The following is a 20,462-nucleotide window of genomic DNA, read 5'->3' as shown; positions in this document are numbered from 1 at the left end:
AAGACTTCTGATCGCTTCCATGGGAGGTGTATCCAAACTCTTTGGAAATGCGGAGGGATCGGGGGGGCAGCACCAGGATCACCTGGCATCCATACTGGCGGAACCTCTCTCATAGGGTACTGACCAGGAGCCGCTTTCCAATTCTCAGAGTCGTCATCAAACGCCACTCGAGAATGCACTGTCGACCTATGGGCTAACAGTCGCTCTAAGGCACGTCGTACATCTCCACCTACAATCATACCGCTCGAAAATTGACTCTGAAGTTCAATCATATCGGGCGGTACGTTATCTAAATTGTTATTATACCATTCTTCCCTCAAAAAGTTACACATTTCTTCGAACACGAATCTCTGTGTAGGCTCATTAAACTGAGAAAACGTCTCGAAAACCATGCGTGGAGGGTAGTTGGCAGGATGTCTTATCCACCTATGTGCCATTGTCACTAGCGTCTCTTTTTCCCTCCCACTAGGGATCTGACTCCGTCTTTGGGGAGTTTCAGAAGTATCGGATGGAAATAACTGACCAGAAAGCGGTGAATAAAGGGTAGCAACAGTGTTAGGGATACGATTACGAACAGAAGGAGAAAGGAGAGCAGGAGCCACAACGTTTGAAGTGAAGGCAGACACAGCAGAAGCAGGCAAGGTAGTCGGGGTGGCAGGGACAAGAGGCAGAGAGGGTACAGTCAAAGGAGCAGTAGGAATAGAGACAGGTGGTGCGACAAACGTGGGACCAACAACGGGCTGACCCGCAGCCGCCGGAACAACAGGAGGGACAACCGGAGGAACAACAGGCGGAACTATAGGAGGAACTACAGGGGCCGTAGCACCCTGTGCATAAGGGGGTGGCGATTTCATCAAATACGCTAACAGGGGATCCTCCTTCGAATCCTCTTCTTTCTTATCCTGACTAGTTGGTAAAACCGGATAACATTTGTCTATCCTCATATGATGTAGTCTAGTGGAAACTTCTATTTCTTTTTCTTCTTTATCTCGCTGACATTGTTGTACAACTTGCATTATCGGAACGAAACCTTCTCTTCGATCCTTTTTAAGCTGTTTGATTTCTTTCTGCTTGGCCTCTTTACGCCACAACCGAAAAGAATCAAACATAGCTGGTCTAGCTTTCCTTTTGAATAATTTAGCTTCAAGATTATCTAAAATCGTAAGTTCAAAACTTCCATGCGGTGGCCAACTAAGGACACCATCTTTTTTCGTGTAACGGACCCAATATTTATTATAAATAATAGGACCCACACCATGTCGACTATAGAGCTCATATATCGGAGTTCCAACTGGAGGTATCGGACACGAGTCCTCCAACCGGGAATCCTTGTTGCAACATTTAAAGAGACCAAGAAATCCACTATGGCTAGGCATCGTGCACACTAACCTAGTATCAAACTTCAAGGGTTACCGAAGCACTAATCCTTCGTGGAACACAAAACCCTCGGTTTTTGGCAATTGCAATTGTCAAATAAAAACTAAGGACCAACAACTAAGAACCACAAATGCAATGGAACCATGCAAACAACAAAGCTTCAACAAGCTGAAACAACAACTAAGGACTGGGAGCGACCCACAAATACTTAACTGAGAGCTTCAATGGCGTCACCAGGAAGGCCCGTCTATCGTCTCGCTGTACGAAAGGTCTACGCCAGGCGTCGAAAACAGGTCGACAGTCAGGGCATCGGTCCGTCACAGCCGTCAGGAGGCGGGAATCTTCGCGGGAAAAATCTTCGGACCACTTATTTCGACAACAGGATCGATGAAGCGGGGTGCACCTTTTCCTCGGAGATTTCACACGAAGTTCCTCACAATCGTCAGGCTTTGGACCGGTACCGCCGATGTCGCCCCGCGTTGGGCGCCAACTGAAGGACTGGACTATTTAAGGCCCAGCGGTGCCAGGGAACAACACCTAAAACCTTCGTGGGATACCTGTTCTGGCGCACTAAAGACAGAGACACGGGAGACTTCCTTCGGCGTCAAAGATCAGCGTTTATTACTGCAGGGATGCAAAAGTCATGGGAAGTACAACAGAGTGTAGGTTCCAAGAGTCTGCTTCAAATTGTGTTTGTGGTTCGCTCTCTTTTATACAAGATCTTGTCATTGCACAATATGTAAGCAAAAGGTTACAGCTCAGTTCCCACACTAAAATTCAAAAGGATCGCTTTCATGTATTCAGAACCCCGGAACATAATTACATTAACATCACCAGTTCCAACTGTAAAAGCACATCTTCCCATCATTAGGTACATTCCACTTGAGTTGTAAATGAGCAAGAGTAAAGAGACAAGAACAGCTGCTAGGAAGTCAGGCACACCTAAAGAAAAAGAGTGCGGGGGTAATATTGGAAACATGATCATAGGATCAAAGAGCTTGATCCCAGCACGTGCATGGTTGAAACAATAGGCCGGTACGACAAGATTACCCTCAAGTTGAGCCATTTGCCTCTGCAGTGTCATTCCTCCGGTCATAAAGACGCATGAAAGGAATATGCGTCTTCCGTATGGCTTGGGAACTAACAGGTCACGATGCGGACAGTTGCCTGTTCACTGACTACGTGAGGGCAAGAAACAAAATGGATGCCGTATCCGAAATGGAACCCAAGGGTTCAGATGTAGAAACACGTAAATGAGGCGAACCATGCCAGGTAGTGTAGTGAAAACGCGTACAGTTACCGAACTCGCCATTTACGGTTCATAGATACCAAACTCGTCCATATTCGGCAATGCCCAAAACACCGTAACGATTTTCACGGAACCTCAAGTGCACCCTCTCCATTGTCCGAAATAACATATATCTAGCTCAAGCTGCTATCAGTATTCACAAGAGCTCAACAGCCACCACACCATTACCAACTGATCATTCATGAGCCACACACAGGGAAATGCAAGGAACAGGAGAAGTCAACCAGCTACTCCGCGTCACGACCCCGATCCTCCCACGGCGGTTCCAGATCCAAACCTCGATACTCCGCCCAGCGCCTCCAGATCTTATAGTGCTTCCTAGGGCACCCTCTAGCCTCAAAGATGGGGAGTTCAAGGCCCATACTAAAGTCTAGGCCATTTTTCCAGGACCGATGGGGCGACCACCGTCTTCCAAGTCCTAGCTATATCCCTCTTCGCTAGTGTGAAGCCTAGGAGCAGGAGATAGCGCTTATAGATGTTGCCCCCGATACCTTCCGTCACATGGAGGAGAACTAATTTCGGTGAGTGCGAAAGCTTCCACCCTAGAACCTCCGAAAGACAAGCTAGAACACCCCTCCAAAAGCAAGCCAGCGCAGTGCAATGCCATATGGTATGTACCGGGGTCCCCTCTTCCTGCCCGCTTCGGAGACACTCGGGGCAAGCCACCAAGTCTGCCCTCCAGAGCCTAATCCTGGTAAAGAAAACCCGATGAAGGTATTCAAATTGGATGAGTCGCAGGCGCACTGCAATAGCCACCCCGCGAGGGGAGGCAAAAGCTTCTTTCCAATCCTCCTCCTCTAACTGGCCTACATCTCCTCCCAGGCCTCCCGCAGAGGCTGCAATGAGGGGGAAAAATGCGTAACCAATGCTTGATAAATCTTGGAGATCTTGCGGTCAAGGAGGTCCCCCATAAAGATCTTCGCTTCCACCGGACTAAATTCCGGCAGTGAATCCAGACCCTCCAGGCCGGGAGCAATGGCATGCCGAAACTGCAAATATTTAAAAAACGGAGTCTTTGGCATCTGAAACGCTGTCTGGATGTCTTGGAAGGATTTCAATACCGTACCGCGCATGACATCACCCAGAGTGGATATTCCGATGTTATCCCAATCACGGAACCCGGAGAGATCCAACAATTGGAGGAAACGGCCATTGAGCCACAGCGGGGGTTTCTTTAGTCAGTCTATTCCACCAGCCCATTTTGTGCAATGTCTGCCTCCAAATCTGGAACACAATCCGCGTGACAGGCGGAAGAGGACGCCTCAGCGGGGCAGAGTACGGGATAGTGTGCAGGGAGTGATCTCCCATGCAGCGCCGCACCACGGCATATGTTGGGTCGGCTCTAACTCCATACCACCACTCATTAAGTACAAGTTAATGCGATGCGACCATATATCGACCATATATCGGAGGTGGCAGTCCTCCACAATACGTAGAGAGGAAACGCGCCCGGACAGCCACCCTAACCGCGCCGCCCTCCCAGAGTAACTGTCCCAGAACTGAGTTCACCTGTTGAAACCACTGCGGAGGAATCGGATAAGGATGGTTTTGTAGTTGATACAACAATCGCGGAAGCAACACCATCTTGAAAATGGCTGACCGGCCATAGATGGACAGGGGCATGTGGGACCAAATCTTAATGTCCTCGTGCACCCGGTCCCATACAGGCTCAAGATTACGCTCCCAGGCTGTGGCGGAAGAATCGGACAGGTATATCCCCAGATACTTCATGCCCCCCTGTACCACCTGTGCCGACGACGCCCAAGAGCCGAGCTCGCCCCGACCTCTCAGTACTTCTGTGGACTTCTCGGGGTTCATGTATAGACCGGAAGTTTGGCCCGAAAACCTATAGCCGCGGCCCCGTTCATTCCAGGTTGGTAAGAAAAAACAACACATCTTCGGCGTAGAGGGCGATGCGGTCGGACAGGCCATGCGCCCATTCAGACCCTGACACCTGAGCGTCCATCCGAACCCAGGCTGCCAGGGGTTCCAATGCTAAGGCAAAAAGATATGGGGATAATGGACACCCCTGCCTGATGCCCCGCCCAATGGAGAACGAAGAAGATACGAAGCCCGCCACTTGCACTGATGCCGTCAAATCAGTATAGAGCAGGGTGAGGTAGCACAGGAAACGCAGTCCAAAATGTAGCCGCCGCAGGAGTGCAAATAAATAGACCCAGCTCAGGGAATTGAACGCCCGGTCCATGTCTGCCAAGGAAGCGCCGCCCGTTTCCCCATAGCCTGAATGGTCGAGACCGCCACATGCGCCCGTCTAATATTGTGTCAGGTTGCACGCTGAGGCACGAACCCCGCCTGGTCTGGGTGAGCTATATGGGGGCGAAGACGGTTCTCCAATGCCTTATCCAATATCTTGGCCTCCACGTTTAAGTGGGAGATAGGGCGATATGAGGCATGATGTTCCAGTGGTCTGCCGGGCATATGAAAAACAACTATCTCCGCGTGACGTCAATCACTGGGCAACCGCCCCTGTCCCTGGCCTCCTCCACCACCTGGCGATAGTGCGGTCCCAGCTACAAAAAATATTTTTTAAAGAACTCGCATGGAAAGCCATTAGGGCCCGAGGCCTTGCCAGAATTAGGATCACCGAGGGCTGTCCCCAGTTCCTCTTCAGTGAGCGGGCCCTCTAGTTCCTCCCTACCTGCACCAGAGAGTGCCCTCGGAGGGAGATCATCCAAAAAACGTTCAATGGTCGCTGCCGGGAGGCACTCCGCAGGAGCCTACAGCTGAGCATAATATTCTCCAAAACTACCCGCGACTGCCAACGCGCCTAATACCGGGAGCCCATCTTTCCCCACTACCCCCGGACAGGCCTGGGGGCGAAGCGAGCCCTGGCACAATCAGTGCATCATTTTACCAGATTTGTCACCCAACTGATAAATCCTACTACGAGTAGCAAGCCAGGCCTTACAAGCCTCATCTAGAAGGATACGAGAATAATCCTGCTGCGCTAGCAGCAGCCGATGGCGAACAAACTGCCCACCCTCCTCCATGCTGCGCACCTCCAACTCCAGAATAGTTGACTCTGCTCGAAACAAGCCCTCCCTGCACTGTTTACGGGCTGCAGCACAATACGAAATACTACTCCCTCAATAGTGGACTTCAAAGCCTCCCATAGGGACTCAGCCTGTGAGACCGAGCCCACATTAATAGCCAGGTATTGATCTAGGGCATCTACCATTCGTTCCCTATAGTCCTCCTTCTGAGGATTCCAGACAGAGAGGCGCCAACAGAATGGCCCACCGGTCCCCCCTGCTTGTGTAGTAAGCGCCACTGGGGAGTGATCAGAGAGTCCGCGCGGGAGTATGTCGGCCGCCACCACTCTACTGTCACAGACCCGTGGAATAAACAGATAATCCAGACGGGAGAAGTAACCATGAACCGCCAAAAGATACGTGTAGCCTTGTGTACTACCATGCATCCTGCGCCATGGGTAGACCCAATCAAGACTCGTCACCAAAGAATGCAGCATAGTGGGATAACAGGCTTCCAACACCCCTTCCCCCTCTCCCCCCCGACCTCCATCTATACCTGGCCACATCCATCACATCGTTCCAATCACCTCCCACTACTGCGAGGCCCTCGGGCATGTTTGTCCACAGGGTCAGAATCTTTTCGGCCAACCCCCAGGAAAAAGGCGTGGGGGAATATACGCTCCCTAATACAAGGGTCTCACCCCCTACCGTGCCTTCTATGAACAGATATCTGTCCTGCGCATCCCTCCAGGTTTTAACGTGTGTATGCAACCATCGATGTATTAAGATGGCAACCCCTCTGGAGCCCCTTACGAACCCGGAGTGAGAGACTTGTATATAGCCGAAGCGCTGGAAGCACACTGCCTTGGTCCCCATTAGGTGGGTCTCTTGCAACAATAACACATCCGCGTGAGCTCGCTTGGCTGACTTGGCCCCGTTTGCTCTTGTCTAACGCCCCCCTAACATTCCAGCTAAGAACGCGAATAAGACCCGGGGCCTCTTTTGAACTAACAGCCATTCCTACTCTGTACAGAACCTACAGGATACCAGGACAGCAGCATGAATCTTCCATAAGACGGCTGCGCCGCACCCCATCAGCCAATCCTGACCTCGGTAACCCGATATGGTTACCGAGCCGCTCCGCCATGCAGCCGGGCCCCGCCACGACAGGGGCCGCCAACACATCTAGGACAAGCCCCACTCCACTGGCACCAGTCCAGGCCTGCGTAGTGGCCGATGCACCGCTATGCCACCTCCGCAGCTGCCGTGGTAGCACCTTGGCACAGACAGGAGATCACGCGACTCCCCTGCTTCTCACAAGGGCACGCCTCCCATAGGCCGCGTCTTCCTCTCGGCGCTGCAAAATCATCTGCGGACCTCTCGCAGAGTCAAAACTGGCCCAGGAGCACGGTGCCGTAATCGGAACACGGCGGGGTCGCTCAGGGACAGATGCAGTGACGGGGAAACAGGATAAATGAAGAGGATATTATAGGGCTGGACGGAGCACGATCAACCCACGGCCGCCATGCTGGCTTGCCAAGCCACGCCCCTGTATGTATTCATTTTGAACTTATGCATGATACTAATTTAGTATAAACCTAGCTTCAGAACAGCGAAGAGGTAGGTGGGCAGTTGAGGCGGGGTTACATTGAGGGGGAGGGAGGAGTGAGTGGTAAGGAGGTTAGCGAGGTCATGGAGAGGGGAAGAGCTCTGGAAGAGGGGTAGGCACAAGCAGGGCTGGGGCAGATGGAGGTCCTCAGAGTACTGTTTATACAAATAACTAGATTTAAATATTACCCAGCTTCTTTTATTGAATTGCAAAAGGTAGAATGCTGAGTGGGCCTGTGCCAGTATTCAAAGGGTCACTCTATAACTGGCACAGATACCCCATTAATGTCTATGTCATATTATGTCATCATCCTAGTTCCAGGAACTATTTCTAAATTAAATGCAACTGTACTTGGTGCACGTTATTAAACTTTGTGCTCTTAAATTTCGAGAATACTGGTCCTCGTTATCATATGATGAGGGCATTTGGACTGGTTGCTCCATCTCATTGAATCACAACACAGCCAAAGTCAAGTAAATCAAGTCAGTGTGATATCCAGGTTTTCCACAAACTACAAGAGAGTATAATAGACTAGAATGTGCTGTGATGTAAGTCATTAAGCTTTTATTGACAGTTGTGTTCCATTGTAAGTGGGAATTTCTCATCTACTTCTCAAAATATTTATTTGTAAAAAAATAACAACAACAAAACCAGAGTAAGCATAGAAACATGTTGCTCTAAACCGCAATGTCTGAGGATGAAAAAGGTGCTGTTTTTCTCCTTTTTTAATTATCGCCTACGCAGCGCGTATGCGCTGTGTAGGAGGACCTTTAGCCGTCGCTTTGGTCTTTTTGGAAGCTAGTGGCGGCATCCTCCTTGAGGGAGCGAGCACGGGCGCGCCACAAGCACGAGTGTGCTTCAAAAAAGAGAAGACTGAGCGCGCGCGCACCACTGCCGGGCTTGTTTTGAACAGCCACTGCTGGGCTTGCTTTGAACAGCGGCGTGCGCAGAGGCCATTTGTTTCAGTTTGTTTAGTCTGGTCACCTGCACTTTCCACAAGATTATATGGACATTCTAAAGGAATCCGAACATCCATCCACCAAGTCTTTCTAAGCACTTAAGTGGAAGTGGCATCCAGTGCATTCAGAATAACTACCACCCTATCAGATGTCAAGAACACGCTGTACTTCCTTATCTCTTTACTTGGCTTGATCAGGGCTGCACTTATTTTCAGTTAAAATTCATCTTGTAGTCATTACTGCTTATGGACCATGTTGTTCACAAACTTCTGGTGAGCAAGATATGTTCTACGCTTTTAGGATAACCTAATAGGTAATAGGTTTTCTGAGGGGCGCATGGAGCTGCACGTATTAAGGTTCTCCCATCAGCAGCTCCCCTCTCATCTTGCGCCAGCCTTGTCCTTGTAATACTTGCTCGTTGCAGAGCTGCGCACACACACCATTGGCTGCTTTGGTAATGGCGCTGGCTCCTTCTTTTTATGTTCCACTATGGCTGACGCACAGACCTCTCGCAGGATGCTGCCCTTTTTTAACATGCAGTTTGCTGGAAGTACAGTTACGTGATTTTGAAGTACAGTTATTTTGAAGTACAGTTACGTGATTTTGAAGTACAGTTAATTTGAAGTATAGTTTTAACAGCTGTGTAACCTCCCTGCAACACGATTAATCGGTGCACTCAAATATAAATGACATGGACGCACATATGCCCACACGTACAGGTGTAACAAGCGAAACAAAGGCACGGAATCTTAAATAAAATAGAGGGTTCCACTTTTAAATGCTGGCATTGTTCACGAGCCAGCCTCTGTGCTTGAGAGAGACGCCTATTCTGCTCGGGTACTTGCCTCTCTCTATGATTCCAGGCATTTGTTTCCTCTCGGTTCCGTTTCCCGTGTGTTCTAAAGGAGTGTGTTCAAAGGCAGTTCAGGGAGAGCTCGGTGATGCCATGCCTCGAGTGCATGCCTCAGCCTGACCTTGAGGAAGAACCCCTTAAACTGTTCTGCGGAAAGCTCGGCATGTGAGCTTTGTTACATCGGGTCACGGCTCACCTGAGGCTGGGGATGTGGAATTTGCTCTCTTTTGCAAAAATATGGCTCATTGTCTTTAAAATTCAATGCAGTGTATTTGTTCAACACATAGAAGTCTTTCACCTTAGTATACATCATTTTTATCTCCACCTTTAGAGATATTTATTATAAATGATCATGTTTAAGCATATACCTAGAAGCATTCCTGCCCCTGGCCCTGAAGTCAATGCCATTAGTTGACTAAGAGGGAAGTCAGCAGTCATGTATTAACTATAAATAGCCTACATTTGCATTATGCACGGAGCAACATTATACTCTATTAAAACAAATACAAGCATATTTTGTTTGGTGCACGTCATGATTTCATGTATTTGAAGTTGCTCCATTATGTGATAATGGAGAAAAAGGTGGCTCAGTGAGATCAAATAATTGCATAGCATCACAAAATTTTCAAGCAGGGCAGCTGAGATCTGTCACAGATTTTCATATTTCTCATTGTGCAGTTTATCCTCTAGATGGGTATTTTTTCTTTTATGCTACACGTTCTGCTTCCTGCTTTTCTGTAAGCTTTACTACCATTTACATGATCCTCTAGCACTTTCTGAAGCTCGGCAGCCTTTAGAGTTCTTGGATTATGCTTTGTCAATGAGTCAATGTTGTCGTCGATTTTGGTTGTATGTCAAATTGTTTAGAGGTCAGCAATATTGTTTAGAGTTCAGTCAAGCTGAGTAGATTTTTTCCTGATTTACGGTGTCTACATAGGGTAGTGGCTGGAAGGATACTTTAGTGGATGAGTTTGGAGCAATATGTTTACAGCGGTTTGTTCCCAAGTACTTTGCCATTTATTTCATTCGGTTTGGATGGCGGTAATTTCAGATCTTTTAAAGTTTTTTATCCTTGCCAGATATGTTCCGTTTGTGTGTGTGTGTGTGTGTATATATATATATATATATATATATATATATATATATATATATATATATATATATATATATATGAAGTAAACGCCTCCTCTCAAAGAAAGAAGCAGGAGCCTCGATGGGGATTTGAATGGCGAAGCCCTTTATTTCAAGTTGATGGCGGATGCATTTCGGCCGGTGTGGCCTCTTCAGCGCCTGCGGTGGTGAAAACGGAAGTCCTCACGCTCTGCAGTTTAAAGTGCACCCCATCGCACTGGATAGGTGAGAATGTCAGCTCCGCCCCTCAGCAAAAGGATCCTCAGGTGATAATGTGTAGGGTCCGAGAACATCTGCGGACTCCATTGCCCAGGATGCAACAGTGGCTCCCAGGTGAGTAGTGCTGGGGGACGGTATTGGAAAAATCCAAAGAAATAGCTGTAGGAGAGGTGCTCTGCACAGCGTTCTTAATCCCGCAAAATGAAACTGGTGGTTTCGCCACATATTCAGTTTTGTAAATCCACAGTGGGTCGAGGTGAACCTCATGTTGTTGCCTGCGCTGCCATAGAGCAACGCCCATCTGGGCAGGAACTGTTAAATTACGTGCACAACGAACTGAGCTGACTGACCACTTATATGCCGCTGAGGAAGGAATTTCACAACCCGAAACGCGTCTGGCAATTTTTGAGAAATGTGCTTCACTGTTGGAAACCTGCGTGCAAAGATGTCATTAAATTGTGAGAAGCCATGAGTCTCGTGTGGCCTCCTTCCAAATGGGTACCTGCATCGAATTTATTTGGAAACGGCTTTCCCGGTCGCGGAAGGAGACCCACCACTGCTGCGGGTCTGTGCTGATACCAGATGGTTGTCAGCAGGAAGAACGAGAATGCAGACGCTCTGCAGGGGGGTGTCCGCAACGCTCGAAGTGGCATCTACAAAGCAGCGCAGGCAACAACATGAGGTTCACCTCGACCCACTGTGGATTTACAAAACTGAATATGTGGCGAAAATCAGCGCACCCACATGGGGAATACCTAGAGGCACTACAGATCCCAAAATGCCATAGAGCCACGCCCATCTGGGCAGGAACTGTTAAATTACGTGCACAACGAACTGAGCTGACAGTTTTGTAAATCCACAGTGGGTCGAGGTGAACCTCATGTTGTTGCCTGCGCTGCTTTGTAGATGCCACGTCGAGCGTTGCTGACACCCCCCTGCCACCCACTGCGTCATAAGGGAGCATTATAGCATTGATAACATCACCCTACACTCCAATAACAGGGAAGCACAATGTGCATGAAAGCAAAGGAGCTCCTATCACAGAGTGCTTGGTGATATGGTTTATCAGGGCATAGATTATTTGGTGGCTAGGATTCAGGGTCTGCAACAGCACTGGTTTATTGGAGTTTAGAGTGCAGTTGCAAGTGGAATGCTAGACATTAAGACATTAGGTGATACGGCAACTGATCATAGGGTTGCATAGATTGGTGCCCAGGTTTGTTTTTTTTTGCAGAGTTTTATATAGCGCGAACTAGACTCAGGTATCCGAGCGCTTTACATAGCACCAGTTACGTTACATGAGGACACACATTCAATTTAGGCACGGGGAGATTAAGTGATTTGCCCAGAATCACAGGAGGTTTTTGGCGTCGTTACCGAGACTCGAACCCAGATCCCCAGGTCCGAGGTCGAGCGCCCTAGCCGTTAGGCCAACTTCTCTCCCCAAGGTTAAATGGCAAGATGAAGACTAGAAATAAAGTTGCTCACAATATTAGCATTGATGTTTACGGGTGCTAAAGGACAATTTCCATTTGTGGTGCACTCTGAAAAAGTGATACTCTTAGCAGAGCTGCTGGTGGGTGTGACATCAGACATGTGGGTGTGACATCAGGCATATTTAAATAGCAAAGAAGTGGATACATTTACAAGTCATTCAACTAAAAGGCTTCTCACTATGGCTTGCCTTTAAGTCATCATGAAGCATACAGGGTTTCGGCCAGGGTAATTTATGCTAAATTGTGCCAGAGGGGGCAAGCCTGGCTGATGGTTCTCTAGCTCATCAGTGAATATTCAGAACTAAATCATTGATCATCTTGTTGGGGCTGCAGGACCACTCCACTCAGTTCCACTATGGTTTCACACTAACTGCCACCACACTGGTTATTGTTGAGGGTTAATGTTACTTCTGGGAGCGCCCTGTTTTCCGAACAACAATCTATAGAAAGTGTTTTGGAATTCTGATTGGGGGATCACATTACTAATTCTGGTAAACAGCATATCGAATTGACCTCACAGATACTTGTCAAAATCATGGCAACTATAACGATACTCGAGGGACTTGCTGAGTTTCATTACATTACTTTCTTTACCTGGACTGCCGAGTCCTCTAGGGACAGACCAGTGTCCTTTAATTCCTTTATAAGAACTGTTGATGATTGTAGAAGATGCCCCTCTCAAGATGTGGGCGCTAGAGGAATCTTGAGCTTTGACTGACGTCTCACAGTACCAAACATATGGACAGGAAGAGTTCAGCCTGTTTCATTGATTGATTTCTGGCTCACCTTGGGTAGCTGATCACAGTGACAACGGAAGCCTTATAGATAACGTGTGTAGATCTTGTGTATGATAACCATCCATGCATCTATATAATAGGATATTAAGATTTAGCAATGAGCACACAAAGTTTAACCATGTACATTTAAATATACAAAATGAGAGAACTGGATAATGGGTTAAAATGTTAAACAAAAAGGAAATATATAGGCAGTAAAATTCCATCTGAAAACAGCTGAAACACTTGCTTAGTCAGAATTAAGGCAGAACTGCAAGTGCATCAGCCAACTCGGAGATGTTGCTTCTTATCAGTTAGATCTTCTATGTTTGCTTTCAGAAACATATTTGTGCCCTCAAAACCTTCAGTAGGACCCACCTGAGAGCTGTGTTTGTCAAGGACTGAATGTCATTAGCTTGAAAACGACATCCATCAACACATTTTCAAATGCAGGACACAGATGGGTGGCTATCTGGCAAGGTGCCACCTTTGCTCTTCTGCTTTACCCCAGATTAAACAAGTAGGTAGCTTTAGTGCAACAGAACAGGAGGGAAGTTCTGCAAATGTAAATTAGTTTTCTTCAAGTGACCCTTACGAGAGGTCATAGTACTTCTGCCTCTCCTGGTCTTAGTTAACAACACTCTCCCTTCTCCCATTACCTTAACTCAGTTGCAGAAAAGCACTCCCGCCCAGCAGTACATAACAGACCAGCTCTTCCCTCACAATTTGTTCGAGTACACAGAAGGCGTTAAGTATTTCCAGACACCTGGGAATCGTCCAGTGGCTAGCAGTTCCCTGTAAACACGAGACTGTACTCATGCAAGCAGCTGCCACAAGCAAGTTCTTCATCAGGTAAAGTAGACCATCTAGAGTAGACTTAAGTCTCACTCTCTCTCAAAGTTATATCAGAAAATGGCATCTTCAGGTCTCTACCAAGCCCTTTGCAGCAGGAAAACAAGAAGGATATAGAGACAGTTTTCATAGTGCCCCTTTAGATGTAGATACAGATATGGCTGTTTTTTCTGATCGAATACGGAGACTTCATATGGGCAAAATTGTCTAAGCAAGAGCAGTTAATGGAAATTCCTGCTATGCCGCTGGTAAGGATAGTCAATCCTATCTTAAACAAGCTACTACATTCTAACTACCTCTCTTACACACATTATCCTGCATTTTCTGTTCTAGGGCGATGCTTTTGTTATCAAATATGCCAGAAATTATTAGACAGCCAGAACTATTCCCCCATGCATTGGAAATGCCAATAGGTCTGGCTTTAAAATAACGTTGTATGGTAATGTTAAATATTACAAGTAGCTAGACTGACAGTGGAAAGAACTGTAGAATAATATTGATATAGGTTACGCTGTTGCAATGTCAAGCCAGAACTAAAAATCGATGTTGGTTAATGACTGCCATCCTCCCATCTAAGCTTCTAGAATGTGTGTGCCCTTGAAAGTTCAACCTCAGGCAGCTGGATAAATAAACAAAACGATGACATCTTTGTGGAGAGCCTGCACTTTTTTGTGTGAAGGCACACAAGTTATGCCCATTCAAACAAGTACCCCTGGCTCTCAACATGTAGTAGGCACACACATGTTGGTGTTCTCACATAATTGTCTGGCGTCAGCTGGGCTGTGAAGGCAAACCATACAAACCAAAAGCGCTGTCCAAAAGAGCAAAGGTATTCCTCGGCCCTCCCCTTTGAAGGAGGGAGGTTATCAACAATACTTTAGCCATTAGGTCTGGGAAGGCTTCTTCAGTTGAGAAAAATCTTCAACAGAAGTCCCACTAACAGATTCCTGACTGAGACAAGTTGATTCCTAAAATCGTCACCCCTTGCTCTGGGAAAGCTTTGATCCTTGAAGCTGGCACAGCTATTAGCTTTGTTGCCAGCATACACCAGGAGGTACAGTCACCTTTAAACTCACCTCTTCTTGAAAAACAATCCCATATTTCATGGAGGAAAAAAGCAATCTTGGTTCCATACAGTGCAGATAAAGTTGGGCGTCTTGGTGAACCTAGCAATATTTATTTTAATTTATTTTAGTCTGAAAAAAGATGTACAGAATTGCCAGACTTGGCCTTCCCAGGAATGTGTGACTTCTCTCAGAACAACTCAGGATTTTTTCCTGCCTTTTGATGTCTTTACTAACACGAGCAGCAGGAAGTTATACGTCACCATTGGGTGATTTAAGTGGTTTCTTGGGAAAGCTCCAAGCAGCTCTGTTGCGGTTCTCTTAGATTAAGTGGTGTATGCCTTGCCTCAGTTCACCTTCTTATACATAGTGGTGATAGTTTTCTCCAGACCTCAATGCTGGCTGTAATCCCGATGGTCACTTTCAGCTCTGGTTCCTCTTTTTGTATGAGTTGTTATGGAAACTTACCTGCCTGTATTTGCAACACAATCTAACCATCAGGGCGAGCATGATTACAATCTGAGAACAAGCTACCGAAAATTAAATGCCCTTGTGACCATCCAAAATGTCATTAATGTGTAATAGCAACATAGCCCAGATGGATGGCAGTACAATTGTATGTGCTTAATTAGTATACCTTTTGTCATCTCGGCGTTTGCGCTCAGACTTTTGCAAAATGATCCTCAACTGCAATACTCAAATAGGGACAAAAGAGTGAATTTTAGTGGCTTGGTAGAAAATGTGATCATGTCAGCTGATAACTGGGATCGCTGTCAGAATGAATGGGCTGTGTTTCAAAATCTTTGTTTAGTAATTTCTTTCAGTTCCTCTCTCACAGTTAAGCACTTCTTGCCATTTTATAGATCAAAAGAGCCCGTTAAAACCCAGTAGAGAGAGTTCGCCAGGAGCAGTCCAGCAGTCATTGATAAAATGTGTCTTAAACTGGCATTGGCTACACTCTGTTATACATGTCTGTTGGCTGGAATGCTAGGAGTAGGAACAGTATTCCAGTTTTTGAACTACAGTTGTTTTTGGGAAGGTGGGGCTTACATTTGAGGTTGTGTAATTTGAAAAGGTGGAATGCATTATGCTTGTGAACAGTTCTGGATAACTACTTTATTTTAGAACAACTATCTGTAGTCTAAAGGAGAAGAGGAAGCATGTAGGAAGCTGTCTATTTAAATAGCGTACTAAAACGAAGAACACTATGCAGAGAGTCCAGTGGGTCCCCAATTGGTTTACAGAGGCAAAAGTAGATACTACTAACGCCCTCTTTTGTGGTAGTATGGGCGAGCAATTAAGCTTCTCACAGGGTAGTGCAAAGCATTTGTTGTACTCATAAGGCAATAAATGAGACACACACTCAAAGAATAAATCAGAGACCAAATTAGAAAAATAGTGCTTCTTTTTATATAGGTTTTAAAATCAAGAACTTCGTTCAAAGGTAAGTACTGTTTTTGATATCAATATTCACAGGTAAGTAAAATGCTCAAATCTGTGTGCTTTTACGCACAATAAAATCCTATGGGAGTAAAAGTCAAAGATGAATACATTTAGGCACAGTCTGTTTCAGGAGTTTACCTTCGGGGTTCAGAGTTTTAGTGGGCTAAGGTCCAAAGTACTGCCAGCAGTTATTCGAGAATGGCACGGGTTCTACCTGGAGAAGGGTGCTGGTGAGGCTGGAACCTGGTGCACTACGGTGAAGGTGGGCTGTACAGGGGGAGTTGTGGACAGGTCCAAGGGTCTCCCAAATGGGAGCATAGGGCGCAAGGAGTTGTGGAACAAGGGGGCACAGCTGGTTTGCTGGGACACGGGCCAGGTGGCTCGGGTGCAGAGTGGTTACGTCTACTGGGCTGGGTGCGCAAAGAGGCACCTCGCGGTTAGGGACAAACAGCTGGCAGGGGCAAAATCAAAGCAGCTGGGCCACTCCTGAAGTGGGTCTCAGTGATGCTGTCATCCATCGATAGCTCGATAGATTGTCTGGTGAGAATCCGGACTGGACTCTCACTGTTGGTGTTTGGTGCAGTACTTCCGGTATCCCCGGGGTTTGGTGCTGCACGGCTCCGGTTGGTCCTGGTGTCTTCACACTTGGTGAGGAGACAGATATGTCCTTCCAGAACATGAGTACCTTCTCCTGGTCGTCTACGGTGTCGATCAGGCCGGGGAACTGCAGGCGATGGACCGGACTTTGCGTATTAGTGCCTGCGGAATGCAGGGGAGTAGTTCCTCTACTCCAAGGCAGACTGTCTGTGATTTTGCAAGTGCTGACATGCTACCCAAGTCTTTGGTAGTTCTCCAATTCACAGGATGAGTCACTCTGTCGCAACTGTAGAGAGATGCTTGAGGACTGCAGGGTTTTACGCCAAAGTTGTGCTGCAGTTCATGCGAGGCAGTGACTCTTCTTCGTCGTCCTTCTGTTGATCCATCGAATCCGAGTTCTTGGCTTCTGGCCTGCCACCTAAACTCTAGTTAGGTGCATTTACGGGGAGTGGCAGGTAGTAGCCAATGGGAAGTGGGCATAACGCTGACCCTTAAATTACTAATTACGTCCAAAACAACATAGAGGAATTTGAAAACTGGGGACCACATCAGCTGGCTCACCCTAGGGGTGGTGCTGACAGAATGTGGGCTTATCTCCTAACCTTACTAATTTTCCCGCCTGTTTTGCAGCCAAAAAGTGGACTCAGAACACGGTGGTTGGGCATCTGCACTATCTGGAGAGGCCCAGGGTCGCATAATAAAGGCAGCAGGGCCACCCTGGGATGCCCATCCTGCTTGGAGGAGGTGTGAACACCACCATGTTGAGCAGCCGGCTTTGTACCTGACCTCTGAGATAGAAGGCTGTCACCTCAGGAGGTCAGAAACGTGCCTATGGTGGCGGGCTGGTCAAGACAATTCAATCAATGCACTAGTAGTCGGTAGATTGTCAGGTAGCACCTCTAAGATGCTCTCTGGGTGCATTTCTTAATACATTTCGCACTGGTATCAGTGTGGGTGTATTGGGACGAGGTGTTTGGGACCAAACTCCTTGAGGTACAGTGAAGCCATCATGTAGCTGGGGACTCGTAATGACCAATGTCCAGCCATGTCCTTGTTATATCATCCCTGCCCACTCGTAATATCTGAAGGTGAGCTTAGATACCACAGGGATACATCCACTCCCGCAGATATGCCCACACATGTGTATAGTGCACCCTGCCTTAAGGCTGTAAGGCCTGCCATAGGGGTTACCTAGCTATATCACATGTAATGCTGGCAGGCGACTGCAAAAAAAACCAGTTTCCTACAAAGCAAAACTGCAATATTGAGTATTAATAATAGGACAGTTATAAATTAAGACTGTTTTTGGGAAGAAATTGGCAACTTGTTTAATCATTCAAAGTTAATTTGAACTGTTTGGCTGAAAGTAGTTGATGTAACATTTGTAAACATTTGCTTGTGTTTGAATATTTAAGCTTCTTTTTCCCTTATAGGAGTCCAATGAAACCTTTTTCACGTTTCCTCTTGTAAACCACCGAGAAACCAACAGTCACTTCCATTGCCGAAATAACTTATTGGTGAGTATAAGTCTTTTTGTTTAGATTCATTATTTTTAGTTTGTGGTGAAAAAGCAGGCCATGATTCTTGTTGAATGTATATTCAACAATGTTTAACATCCACCTTTAACATAAATGTACGAGGGCAGAGCTGAAAGTTTATGAGCAACGAGAGCACTACTGATCATATTCCTTAACAGCATTTTAATTTATGTTTAACCCAGATGACATTTCAGGATGTGTCCACATAACTAAATGCATTTAAAATAATTTGCACAATTTACTCAAAATCAATCTTCTATTGTTATTATGTAAATATCTGTCATCACTGTAGAAGGCAAAATGAGTGATGATGCAAAATAATTTTTAATATGAGCATTGCCTTTTTCCTGTTTTTTCCACAGTGGAATGCAGTATTCTCTAGCTGAGTGGTTCTGTACTGTTATTTCTGATGGACACATCTGCCTGTGGATTTCTCACCTTTTGAATTGCCCCTTGCGCAGCATTCCACTGAAACTTTTTTTCCATAGCTCTCCCATGTCGATGAGGATGTCTCAATGGCATGGCTCCGCTCGCAACTCCGCGTGACATCATCGGAGCCATAAGAAGACTTCGCCGGCGTGCTGACGTCCGTTCTCTTTTTTCTGCGCAGTTGATACGTAACGGTTTTTCTACGACTCTCCATTTCTTTGTGGTTTACATTGTTACAGTAACATCTGAAATCTGTATCTGTATGATGGCTGCTCAGAAAAAGCCTGGATTTAAACCCTGCAGGGAATGTGGGGGTCATATGTCCATCACGGACCCCTGCAAAGATTGCCTTTGGTGCCTGTCGTCTAACCACCATGCTGAGGGATGCTCTTCGTGTCATCGGATGAACCCGAAGGCCCTCAAAGAGAGGGAAGCGAAGTTGTTCATTTCTTGGGCGACGAAGAAGAGAAGTCGGAAGAGGACAAAGTCGAGGTCAAAGTCGCCGACTCCACACACCCCGTGGTTGTCCAAGAACCATAAGAAGAAGCGGCATCATGGGTCCAGGCGTCGCTCTTCTAAAGGCAAGTCACTGAAATCAGAGTCCCCGGTCATGCGCACAGGGCGGATAACATCTCGCCTTCTCCTTCACCATAGGTGACTCTGGCGCGTTCTCCAGCTCCGAGGGCCCATCCAGCATCCAGGGAAGCGACTCTTTCACCTCCGGCCACTCCGGGTCCGGAGTCTCTGGCGCCGCAGCCAGAGCCAGCCTTAAGGCCTCAGCCTGTTCCAGATCCGGCGGTTCCAGATCAGTACCCACCTATTCCGGCTCCAGGTGCGGATCCTTCGTATTTTTTAAACGCAATGTATGGCATGTTTGCCAGTGCGGTTTACCAATCCGGTGCACCTGGTGGCCCATGGGACTACTTTCCTTTAATATGGGCATTCCCCATCATGATGCCCAGGCACCATTTATGCCTTTCATGCCAATGACTCAGTCTTGGCCTCTCCCGATGCCCAGGTTCTCGACGCTGATCCAGTCCCAGGAAGGAAGGATGGACTAGCCTCCGTCGCCATCCCGACTTCGTGTGGCATTGCCAGCCGCTCCTGAAGGGCCTCCATTGATGCTGGCTCCGAGGTCATTGGCGCCGCGTCTGGTGCCGCCAACGCCGATACCTAAGATGCGTTCAAGAAGGGAGACTCAGAGGCTTCAGGAAGAGGAGGAATTCCAGGAGCAACAGGAAGATGCAGAGGAGGGATAGATACTGAATCCCGTGCAGAATTTTGAAGGGCTTCAAAAACCCAGAGGGCTAGATACATCACCAGAGTTGGAACTATCTTCTCCCAAAGCTCTTCCTTCTCAGGATGTTTCTTCCTACCATTCTGTTATAAGGAAGGCTTCTAAACTTCTGGATTTACAGTTGCCCACAGCAGAGGTCAAGTCGAACATATTTACAGAGGCACTTCACTACCCTTCATCATTGATGGCACCTTTACTTCCGTTCAGTGAAGCCTTGACAGAACTTCTGGAAGTGTGGCAAAAGCCTATGTCTACCCCAGCTGTTTCCAGATCAGTAGCAAGTGATACTAAGTTGCGCCTGGGGATCCTGCTTTTTTGTCAACGAACCCTTCACCGGAACGTTTGGTGGTTCAGGTTTCATGTTCATCATAGCAGTCTTTAGGTTCCTTCCTGCCCACTCCTGGGGATAGGGACTCAAAGAATCTGGAACAGTCGGCAAAGAAAGTATTTTCATCAGCCAGTATGGCCTTAAAGTCGACTAATGCTACAAGCCTGCTGGGAGGTTACATCCATGTGTTGA

At 47.1% G+C, this 20,462-nt stretch overlaps 1 protein-coding gene across 1 annotated transcript in view; it reads left to right on the top strand.

Moving 5' to 3' along the window:
- The window catches only part of PGAP1 (post-GPI attachment to proteins inositol deacylase 1), an 896,430-nt gene that overhangs the window by 255,282 nt on the left and 620,686 nt on the right, over window positions 1–20,462 (top strand). Inside the window, exon 10 of the mRNA XM_078680427.1 lies at window positions 18,112–18,195. Within this exon, the coding sequence (XP_078536553.1) occupies window positions 18,112–18,195 (84 nt within the window). The remainder of the gene's footprint in view (window positions 1–18,111; window positions 18,196–20,462) is intronic.

This window comes from Lissotriton helveticus, chromosome 3_1 (genome assembly GCF_964261635.1).
Source record: "Lissotriton helveticus chromosome 3_1, aLisHel1.1, whole genome shotgun sequence".
Classification (NCBI taxonomy): Eukaryota; Metazoa; Chordata; class Amphibia; order Caudata; family Salamandridae; genus Lissotriton; species Lissotriton helveticus.
Note: the sequence above shows the minus strand (reverse complement) of the source record. Positions and strands in the feature narration are given on the sequence as shown.